General features: G+C 44.9%; 1 protein-coding gene across 1 annotated transcript in view; it reads left to right on the top strand.

Annotated features, from left to right (window-relative positions):
- AAK1 (AP2 associated kinase 1) overlaps nucleotides 1–11,654 on the top strand; it is a gene marked incomplete at its 5' end in the record, with an annotated part of 46,027 nt that overhangs the window by 4,103 nt on the left and 30,270 nt on the right. The window contains 4 exons of the mRNA XM_080932118.1: nucleotides 2,384–2,632; nucleotides 7,174–7,406; nucleotides 8,402–8,559; nucleotides 10,082–10,186. Of these exons, the coding sequence (XP_080788244.1) occupies nucleotides 2,384–2,632; nucleotides 7,174–7,406; nucleotides 8,402–8,559; nucleotides 10,082–10,186 (745 nt within the window). The remainder of the gene's footprint in view (nucleotides 1–2,383; nucleotides 2,633–7,173; nucleotides 7,407–8,401; nucleotides 8,560–10,081; nucleotides 10,187–11,654) is intronic.

The following is an 11,654-nucleotide window of genomic DNA, read 5'->3' as shown; positions in this document are numbered from 1 at the left end:
ACAATTTTTGTATCCATTCATCTACCGAAGGACATCTGGGTTCTTTCCAGTTTCTGACTATTTTAAATAAGGCTACTATGAACATGGTGGAACATGTGTCCTTATTGTATGTTGGAGCGTCTTTGGGGTATATGCCCAGAAATGGAATAACTGGGTCTTCAGGTAGGACTATGTCCAATTTTCTGAGGAACCACCAGACTGATTGCCAGAGTGGTTGTTCCAGCTTACAACCCCACCAGCAGTGGAGAAGTGTTCCTCTTTCTCCGCATTCTCACCAGCATCTGCTGTCATCTGAGTTTTTGATCTTAGCCATTCTGACTGGTGTGTGGTGGAATCTCAGGGTTGTTTTGATTTGCATTTTCCTGATGACTAGGGATGTCGAGCACTTCCTTAGATGCTTCTCAGCTATTCGATATTCTTCAATTGAGAATTATTTGTTTAGCTCTGTATCCCATTTTTTAAATAGGATTGTTTGATTCTCTGGTGTCTAACTTCTTCGTATATATTGGATATTAGACCTCTATGAGATGTGGGATTGGTAAAGATCTTTTCCCAATCTGTTGGCTGCCGTTTTGTTTTCTTGACAGTGTCCTTAGCCTTACAGAAACTTTGCAATCTCATTAAGTCCCATTTATCGATATTTGACCTTAGAGCACAAGCTATTGGTGTTCTGTTCAGGAAATTTTCTCCTATGCCTATGTGTTCTAATGTTTTCCCTACTGTCTCTTCTAATAGTTTCAGTGTACCTGGTTTAATGTGGAGATCTTTGATCCACTTGCACTTGAGCTTTGTACAAGGACATAAGAAAGGGTCTATTTTCATTCTTCTGCATGCTGAGTGCCAGTTGAGCCAACACCATTTGTTGAAGAGGCTGTCATTTTTCCATTGAATGTTTACAGCTCCTTTGTCAAAAATCAAGTGACCATATGTGTGGGAGTTCATTTCTGGATCTTCTATTCTGTTTCATTGATCTACCTGCCTATCTCTTTACCAGTACCATGCGGTTTTTAACACATTTGCCTTGTAATATAATTTGCGGTCAGGGATGGTGATTCCTGCAGATGTTTTCTTGTTGTAGAGAATAGATTTCGATATTCTAGGTATTTTATTACTCCAGATGAATTTGCAAATTGTTCTTTCCAACTTTATGAATAATTGAATTGAGTTGGAATTTTGATGGGGATTTCACTAAATCTGTAGATTGCTTTTGGTAAGATGACCACTTTTACAATGTTGATCCTTCCAATCCATGAGCATGGAAGATCTTTCCATCTTCTCAGATCTTCTTCAATTTCCTTCTTTAGAGATTTGAAGTTCTTGTCATACAGGTCCTTCACTTGCTTAGTTGGAGTATTGACTTCATTTTAACTTTGCTTTCTACATTTTGGATCAGTTTTGTTTATGAATGTGTAAATTAATTAGTTTTGAAGTTATATATACAAAATTCTGTCCTCTCATTCTTGCATAGATATACTCCTAATTGCTGTTTTCTTTAGAATGTCTCTTTGCCACCCTTAAGGACAGCCCACAGGACTTTGAGTCCCTGTGGGTGGTCTGGGCTTCTTCGCTGTTGTAAGCAGGCTGTTCTGCGTGCACAGACTGTTTCTGCTGACCTTTTCATTCTCCCCTAGCAGCCACATGGTATCCAGGCACATCCTTAACTCAGTCAGTTTTGGGAATTTTGTAAGACACTATCTTCACTCTTGTTTATTAGCATATTCCGATTTTGAGCTTTGTTAGTGTACATAGCATGGACTGCCCAGCAGTGTAGATTACAAAGACATAAAAGAAATGCCAGGAAGGTGCATATAGAAGGTGCATTTTAAGTCCTGTCAGCAGGATTGCTGGGGCCCACAGGTTTTTGGAACAAACCTTGGCAGTGTGAGACTCACATAAACGTGAAGAGGAAGTGGTTCAGAGTGACAGAGTGTTTGAAGGTGGCAGGATTTCATAAAGGCAGATGGCGTGACTTGGGAAAGGCTCGGATAGGGAAGTCATGGTTAACATTTTAGAGTCATCTCTGGGGCATTCTGGTCATGCTGGGAAGCATCTGATTCTTGGCTGCTTCAAAATCCTTTGCAAGAAGGGTTTCTTCTGCATGGGAGATTCCCTCCCTTACTTCTTCTCACCCCAGTCTCAGATGACATGAGCTAAATCTGGTAACTTCCCTAGGACCGTGCCTCAAAAGCAGTCTGGTGTAGAGGAAGGCCCTGCAGTGCAAAGGGTATAATTCTAATGCCTTGAGAGCTGTCCTGAACTCCTTGGCCCACCTACTGTCCTTTTGCTGGTCCTTCCCTTTGGCTTCTGCATCATATTTATAGTTTTGTGAACATGGCTCTATGATAGACTTGTATTCACCTCATTTCCTGCCTCTCCTGTGCAGTTTCAGGCAGTGCATCCAGCAGCCCAGCAACCAGTCACTGCTCAGTTCCCTGTGGTGTCCCAGGGAGGCTCTCAGCAGCAGCTGATGCAGAACTTCTACCACCAGCAGCAGCAGCAGCAGCAGCAGCAGCAGCAGCAGCAGCTGGTGGCTCAGCAGGCTGCCCTGCAGCAGAAGACTGCTGTGGTAGTACCACAGCCTCAGGCACAGCCAGCCACAGCCCCACAGGCAGCTGCTGCCCAGGAGTCTGCGGTAAGATTGAAGAGGAGTGCTGGGGATGCTGGGAAGGAGAGAGATAGCAGCAGCCACAGGGATCTGAGCTAGGGTTGCTCTCCTACCCGAGTGGCTAGAGGGTTTCATTTTTTTTTTTCTTGTCAGATCCAAGTGTAAAGTATTCTATAGAAAGCAGAGATTAAAAGAATATTTTTACACTATTTATGAAGAGGAACCTTCTTGTTTTTTACACGGAGGTTATTTTGGTGGAAAAAAATGGTTTCTTGTCTTAATCAGTGTCACTGCTGAACAGCCAAGGACTTGGAAGCAGAGCTGTTTTCTGTTTTTTCTTCAGCGCCAGTTTGGTTTGTTGCGCCTCTCCTGTGTCTGGAGGCTCAGACGGTGTCTTAGTGTTTTGTTGCTGTGAAGAGACACCATGACCATGGCAACTCTTACAAAAGAAAGCATTTAATTGGGGGCGGCTCACAGTTCAGAGGGTTAGTCCATTGTCACCATGGTAGAGAGCACAGTGGCACACAGGCAGACCTGGTGCTGGAGAGATAACTGGGAGTTCCACATCTGGATCCACAGGCAGCAAGAAGAGAGAGACCCTGGGCCTGGCTTGGGCTTTTGAAATTCAAAGCCTGCTCCCAGAGACACACTTCCTCCAACAAGGCCACACCTACTCTAGTCTCTCTCAAATAGGACAACTCTCTAAGGACCAAGCATTCGAATATATGGAGGTCATTCTCACTGAAGCCACCACAGGTGGCCCCACCTTTACCCTGAAATTCTGATAGCATTTTGCTTGTTCCTCATCCTACATGACCTTGCCCAGGTTGCAGTTTGCCGTGGATTAATGTTCAAAGGCTTGCTTGCTGGGGACCATTTACCATGGGATAACTGCTATTCTTCAGAGCATCCTGAAACTGTAGTCATCTTGTCAGTTTAGAAACTGGGTCTGTTTTCAGATACTGACTGATTGTGGCAACAGACTATTTCCAGCTGTGTCCCCCAGTTTTAGCAAACCTCAGGCACTCTTGTGTGTTCTTTAGTAAGTGACCTGTCTTCTGTGCTCAGTTTTCTGAATGAGAGTAATGAAAACCTTTCTGTTCTCATCTAAAGGCATTTTGAATACCTAGCCAGTGGTGTTTGTATATCTAGAGCTATTCTCATTCTCAAGGAGGCCCGACAACTAAACCAAAGAAGGGAGATAAGAAACATCTTTCTGAGAGAAATGATTCTGCCTGTCCTGAGCCAGAACACCTGTACTCCTAAAGGAAACCTGTTGTAGGTAGACTGTCCTCTTTCAGTCACTTCTGAGTGTTGTGCTTAGTGTCTTTACTTGTTTGTTTCTGAAACAACAACTCAGTCTTCTACAGGAATATGGTAGACAGCCATTATTTGTACTTTTGACCTAAAATAAACTTATTGATAATGGAAAAAGTTTTGAAAACTACTATGAAATATCTAGAGGGAATCTTAAATATTTAGTTCACTCTCCTTATTGTGGAACTAGAACCTGGGACCTAAACTAGAAAATATGACCTAAGATGTCCATGTACTAGACCTGGGGAAGGATCAAGAGCTCTGACCTGTTTGTGAATGGTGATAGCAGCTGCTTCTCTAGGGTGGGGAGGTGCTCCGTCACCGTAGAGGACACTCCTTAAGAGGTTCTTTGGTCGGACCCTTAGCCTCCTCGTGGGTCCTGGATGAACCAACACTGAGCTCTGTGCCCTGGGTGGCGGGTCTAGGGACACATGGTGGAAGCCAACTGTTTGGCAGGAACCAGAGAGCTGTCCAGCTTGGATCTGCCCATCTTGCTGACTCATAGTAGGGCTCATCTAGAGAAGTAAGCAAGTGAACAAGAAGCAGGTTTGGCAAGGAACACTGTCTGTCCTCCCTTGATGACCTGTTCAGGCGTACAGAACATGCCCACCAGGTAGTGTTGACACAGCTGCTGCTCCTGCAGACCCCAGCCTCAGTTCCCTGCAACTGTGTTAGGAAGCTGCCTAAAACTTCAGCTCCAAAAGGATCTCATGCTTTTGGTCTCCTCAGGTACCTGCATTCACAGGCAGGTACACATGCACACATACATGCACGAACACATGCACGTGTGTGTGCACATATAAAAAATAATTTTATAAGAAGAGCTTTTAACAAAATAGACAGCATGGGCTGGAGAGATGGCTCAGTGGTTAAGAGCTTTTACTGTTCTTCCAAAGGTCCTGAGTTCAGTTCCCAGCAACCACATGGTGGCTCACAACCATCAGTAATGGGATCTGATGCACTCTTCTGGTGTGTCTGAAGACAGCCACAGTACACTCATAAACATAAAATAAATAATTATTTTTAAAAAACCACAAAAACAAAATAGACAGCCGACTCATTCTACTTTATCCTATGGTACACTCCTACTTCCTGCCCCTTTAAAAAATTTTAATTTAATTTCTTAATTTTGAGACTGGGTCTCACTGTATAGCCCAGGCTGGCCTAGAACTAGCCATGTAGAAGAGTTTGGCTTTGAATTTACAGAGCTCTACTTGCCTCTGCGCTCCAAGCACAGGCTAAAGGAGTGTGTCACCTCCATGATTTCTTGACATTCCTGCCCCTTTATAATTCTGGCTGTGGAGGAGGGGACATGTCAGCTTCTGTCAAGTGGTCTTAGAACCTTGGTTGATCTGTCAGCCTCAAAGGACTGAAGATGCTCTTCTCCCTCCTCAGTGAGGTGCTGGAATTTGTTCTGTAGGGCCAGTTGCTACTTGTCTCCTCTTCATAAAACCTGCCCTGAGGGGTTGTTATAGGAGCAATTGGTAGGTAGAGCTGCTGTGTATTAATGGTTGAGTGTTCCTTGTCCAAAATTCTTAGGACCAAAAAAAGTACCTTAGAGTTTGACATTCATATATTCCTAAGGAGATATTTTGAAAGCGAAATCTAAATCTACACACAGAATTAATTTATTTCATAGGTACTTGGGCAGTGAAATAATTGTATACTATATTTTGCCTTTTTTTCTGGCTGTAACCTGCTACATGAATTTTTCGTATGTGGTATCATGTCAGTGCTCAAAAGTGTCGGCTTTTGGAGTCTTAAGGATGCCAGGGTTTCAGATCGGAGATAATCATCTCTTGCTGTCTTGGAGCTGTGGCTCAGTGGTTCTTTGTCAAAGGAAGAATCGTCCTGCTAGAGGTTCTGCTATTTGTGCTGCACATGAGGGCAAGTAAGAGAAGTGACTGTTCTCGAATAGTGTGGCTGCTTCGCAGAGTCCATCACATCTCATCCAGTGAGACAAACCAGTTCACGGCTGACCCTGTCACTCAGGATCCTGACATTCAGATAGCTTTTCTGATGCCAGCGTTCTGGCCTTCACAGAGCTCTCAGCTCCCCAGTGGTCTGTGTTACCCTTCCTGGCTTAGCTTGGTGGACAGTAGAACCTTATTGGCCTGCTGTCATTCATCTTGTTGGTGGAGTGGTTGGCATACAAAACAGGTAGATGGATGGTGGACCTCAAAAACCATCCCAACTCCTGAGGACAACAGCAGGGCAGTCTCCCCTGCTGTAAGCATCCTGACTCGTTGAGATCATGTTCTGGTTTCTTAAATTCTTTTTGTCTGCTTCATCGACACAACATGGGAACTGAGCTTCAGTGTAGAGAGGCAGCTCTCCTGTGAGTTGAGGGATTGGAGGGAAGGTAGTTACATCCCCGAGGCACTCAGTATCTGCTCATCTTATTTCCAGACTGTCAAAACTAAAGAAAGGGCTTAGGTGGCTTTCTGAATGGTTTTTAAATTACTTAGGCTGATACAGGTGGCTTAAGCTAAGGACCACTTACATGGCCACAGCTCCATTGCTACTTGTTTATTGTTCTGTGGGCCACTTCTCAGGAGTCCTTCAGTGCACTAGGGCATCGTTAAGGTTTTTCTTGTATCTCTCTGTATTTTCTGCTGATCTTCAGTGCCATTTCTCAGTGAAGAGCAGAGTGAGCAAATCCCACTAAATCAGTGTTGCACTTCTGTGGTGGGGTTGAAACAACATAGTTTCTTGTGGAATCATCCCACCAGTGAAGTGAAGACCTGAAGACCTTTAACAACATAAAACAAGAGCTGCCATGTTTCAGTCACTCTGGGATTGTCTGGCTCGCTCTAATCAGTGTAGGAGTCCAAACTCCCAGCAGGAACTGTTGTGCTCCGAAGCATCTTGGCTGGAGTAAGTCTTCTCTCCCAGCTGCGGTGGAAGGCAGAGTCTGTTGCCTGTCTGGAAGCCCCTGCTGAGGGGCTGCTTGTTCCACGTCTTTAGGGCTGGTCTTGGGCTGATAGCTACATTACATCTGATTTATACGGACATTGAAGCTAATGGAAACCGAGTGTGTATAAGAACCAGGCAAGGCCTTGGTGGTGTCAGTCTTGTTGCACCTCAGATGGCTGTTGCCTTGGTTTTCCTTCTGGCTTTGATAACCTTAGCCATTCAAATCTTATATGAGCAAGAGAAGTGTTATTATACGTGGGTGTTAATTTGTCTTTCTTTTTCATGTCCTCCTCCTCTTCCCCCCATAATGAAGCTCTGCATTCCTCTCTCCCTAGCAGATCCAAGCCCCAGCGAGACAGCAGCCAAAAGTTCAGACAACTCCACCTCCAACCATCCAGGGACAGAAAGTTGGATCTCTCACTCCTCCATCGTCCCCGAAAACCCAACGTGCTGGGCACAGGCGGATTCTCAGTGATGTAACCCACAGTGCAGTCTTTGGGGTTCCTGCCAGCAAATCAACCCAGCTGCTCCAGGCAGCTGCAGCTGAGGCCAGTCTCAATAAATCTAAGTATGTTTGTTCTTACTGTGTGGATAGGGTCTGCTCTGGGTTACTACCATATGATTTCTTTTTATAAGCTTGTGGAGGTGTGATAATGTGCATGTGTGCATGTGTGCGTGGAGACCGTGAGCTTGTCCACAGTGTGTGCATTGTACAGATCAGAGGACGTTCAGTCTCCATTGTCCCATCTGTTCTGCGCTGTCTGTCTTAATTCTCCCTGTACTGACAGTTATTCTTTGGACACCCGGTACCTAGAAGGTGGCGTCCTCAGCAAGCATTATCTGAACAGGTGACTTGGCTCACTGAGCAGGGAGGTGCTGCTTCCCTCTCCAGAGGGACCATGTTTGACTCCTTAGGTTTGTGTGAGTGATGCTCTTTCCTCTCATGTAGTACTTCATCCTAGGGACTTTCTTCTTAAAAGCATAAATCACACTGTTGACTATGAATTATTTGTGTGCTTGGCCAAGCTCATGAACCTGATAGGTTGCTGGTTCTCTGCTTCACGTACAGTCAGTCCTATTGACCACTGTGAAGTCAGTGTAATTTTAGACCCATAGCTTCCTTGAACTATATTTAGTCAAGAGAGGCTGAAAGAAAAGTAGGCAATGTAAAGACACAAAGTAGTGGTGTGTGTGTGTTTGTGTACTTTTTGTGATAGACTGATTCTGCCAGTATCAGTTTTCTGCATGTGTGGGGACAGCTGCCTGGATCTTGAAAGGTCAGAGGCAGCCAAGAAAGTGGGGGTTATGCTTGACACAGGTCTCGGCCTAGGGTGCTGTAGATCCTGACCTAAGGGTCTTGCAGAAGACAGGCAAACTGCAAGATTTCTTGAGAGCTGAAGTGAAGGAGACAGTATTTGTAGAGACAACGTTCCAGTGTCTGTGGGAAGTCCTTTAGGAGAACTCTGGGCAGTGATGGTTTGACTGAGCAGAGAATGATACCACAAGGAAGAGAGAATTGTTTAACTTTCTTTCCCTTCATCCTTGGGGTGCCAACCTTCCCAGGTCTGCAACCACCACGCCCTCAGGCTCACCACGGACTTCACAGCAGAATGTCTCTAATGCTTCGGAGGGCTCCACGTGGAATCCTTTTGATGACGACAACTTCTCCAAGCTCACAGCTGAAGAGCTGCTGAATAAGGATTTTGCCAAGCTTGGGGAAGGTGAGCAAGCTGAGTGTTGCAAGTCAGTGGAGGACAAACTTGGATGTGTCTGTGTCTTAGCTGTGGAGGTCAGCACAGACCTCTAGAAAAGGATTGGTTTGGGGGGCTGCAGACTGATTTTCATTTTTGCCAGAACACTGATTTTTTTTTTTTTCTTAAATGCTGACCAGCTGTGAGACACAGCAGGGAGTGTGCAATCATAGAAGGAAAACCTTTGGAAAGATTTACTAGCATAAACTGTGATAATTGTGTCAAGCTGAGTAATGGATTGCTTGGAGAAGGACGAATGTCCCTCTCATCCTCAGGGGCTTGCTCTAGAAATAGTGGTTGAGGGTGTGCCTCACAGGATGTGGGTCCTGATCACTGCTAAGTGTTGTTGTTGACTGAGCAGAGCAAGGAAACTCTTACAAGAAAAAGTGAGGTTCTATTCAAAATATCCATAGCCTAATTTGGAAGGCAAGCTATACAGACATCCACACAGACCTAGACAAACACACCTGGGAGATCAGATGGAGAACCTCCTTCATGTACTCAAAACTCAGAACCAGCAATTACAGGGACTTTACCTAACTCACAGCAGCGCTTCCCAACCGTGTGTGTGTGTGTGTGTGTGTGTGTGTGTGTGTGTGTGTGTGTGTGTATGGGGGGCATCAAACAACCCTTCCACAGGAGTCGTATATCAGATATTTACACTATGACTCATAAGAACATAAAAATTACAGTTATGGGGCTGGAGAGATGGCTCAGCGATTAAGAGCACTGACTGCTCTCCCAGAGGTCCTGAGTTCAAATCCCACCAACCACATGGTGGCTCACAACCATCTGTAATGAGATCTGGTGCCCTCTGCTGGTGTGTCTGAAGACAGCTAGAGTGTACTCATTAATTAAAAAAAAAATACAGTTGTAAAGTAGCAATGAAAATAATATTATAGTTGGGGGTTACCATCACTACATGCAGAACGTATATTAAAGGTTTGTAGCATTAGGAAAGTTATTTTATTTCATTTTGAGACAGAATCTCAGGATACAGCCCTGGCTGGTCTGGAACGCCTATGTAGACCAGTTTGTCCTTAAATGCAGAGATCCACTGGCCTCTCTGCCCTTCAAGCGCTTGGATTAAAGTTGTAGATCAAGCTGGGCTCAGTCAGCCTTTTAAAATAAGAGACAGGGCGTACATAGGACTTGACTTTCTGTGAGAAGTCATCTCATTGTCATCTCTGCCACTTCTCATTCTGTTGTGTGAACAAATTCCTTCCTGCAGTATTGAGAATTAGTGTGTGTGTGTACATGTCCATATGTGGCTATATGCACATGAGTTGCAGGCCATGGAAGCCAGGTGTGTCCACCCCTGCCCTTCCTTCACAGCCCCTCCCTCACCCCAGTTCTCAGGCTGCTTCCAGCCTGGAAAACAGTGTTTGGGAGCTGGCACAACAAGGACTTTTTGGTGGTAAGGTCAGGTCAGAGGTGTGTCTGCACCCTGGGGTGCTGCGGGGATGAGCAGAGTGCTGTCTTGTCCCTGCAGGAAAGCTTCCTGAGAAGCTCGCAGGCTCTGCAGAGAGTTTGCTCCCAGGCTTCCAGCCAACACAAGGAGATGCCTTTGCCGCTTCCACGTTCGCTGCTGGCACTGGTGAGTGTGACACATGCCTGAGACGTGGGGCTCACTGTCACTGCCTGCAGGTTTCCCACGCATACAGAGAACCCAGTTTCTAGTAGTAACTCATTTTCTTTTCACTCATTCAATAGTTGTTCAATCAGGAAATATTCAAGGACCATCTAGAATCCCTTTGAACTCAGCGGAGGAGTTGTCTGGAGAACACACATGAGCTGTTCTTTCTAGCACAGGATGGGTCAGTGCTCTGGCAACGTTTGTCATTACTCCTGGGGCCTTTGGGATGATTTGAAGGATTCTAAGAATTGGATACAGTCTTAGACTTGATAGTCTACTAATATATGCCTGGGCATTTTACAGGATCAAGGCAATACTTGATAGTCTACTAATATATGCCTGGGCATTTTACAGGATCAAGGCAGTGAAACTTGTTTTCCCCATTATCAGTAAAAATTTGCATACTTACTATGTAAAAGTTACAGATCTGTTAGAGACAAGTCCAGATCACCCACACTGTCATCGCCTAGATGGAGCAGAGTGTTACCATCTTGATTTCTGTCTTAGTCACTGCTTAGAACTTAGTTCTGCTGCTGTAGAGAGACAACTCTTACACACACACACACACACACACACACACACACACACACACACACACACACTCGAGGCTTGCCTACAGTTTTAGTGAGTCAATCCACGGTCATCATGGCAGGAAGCAGGCATGGCGCTGGAGCAGCAGCTGATAGCTTTATATCCTGATCTGCAAGCAGGCAGACAGACTGACAGACAGACACTGGGCCTGACATGAGCTTTTGAATCTTCGAAGTCCACCAGTGGCTGCTGACACCTCCCCAAAAAGGCCAGACTTCCTCTTCTTTTTTTTTAATTTTAAAAAATATTTCTTTCTTTCTTTCATGTATGTGAGTACGCTATAGCTGTCTTCAGACACACCAGAAGAGGGCATCAGATCCCAGTACAGATGGTTGTGAGCCACCAGGTGGTTGCTGGGAATTGAACTCAGGACCTCTGGAAGAGCAGTCAGTGCTCTTAACTGCTGAGCCATCTCTTCAGTCCCCAAGGCCAACTTCTTCATCCTTTTCAAACAGTTCCACTAACTGGGGACCAAGCATTCTTATATGCGAGCCTATGGGGGTCATTCTCATACAAACCTCCATAATGTGCAATCTACATTTAACATTTTTAGGATCACAGATATCTTTGTGAACCTAATGAAATTTATAGCTCTTCCTCACCAAAATACATGTGACCACAATTTTGTATACAATTTTAGGTTTTGATTTAAGATTGTGATGTCTTTCTTTTTATTTTAAAACTTATGATTGTTGTTTCCAGTTAATAAATCAGTCATGGGCTAGTATGATGGCCCAGTAGGTAAAGACACCTAACACCAAGCATAACTGCGAGTTTGAGTCCCAGAACTCACGCAGTGGCTGAAGTCTCCGAAGTCCCCGCACACTCGCTGTATTTC

The sequence above is a fragment of the Micromys minutus genome, assembly GCF_963924665.1.
Source record: "Micromys minutus genome assembly, chromosome: 18".
Lineage (NCBI taxonomy): Eukaryota > Metazoa > Chordata > Mammalia > Rodentia > Muridae > Micromys > Micromys minutus.
This window is presented reverse-complemented; position numbering and strand designations above follow the sequence as displayed.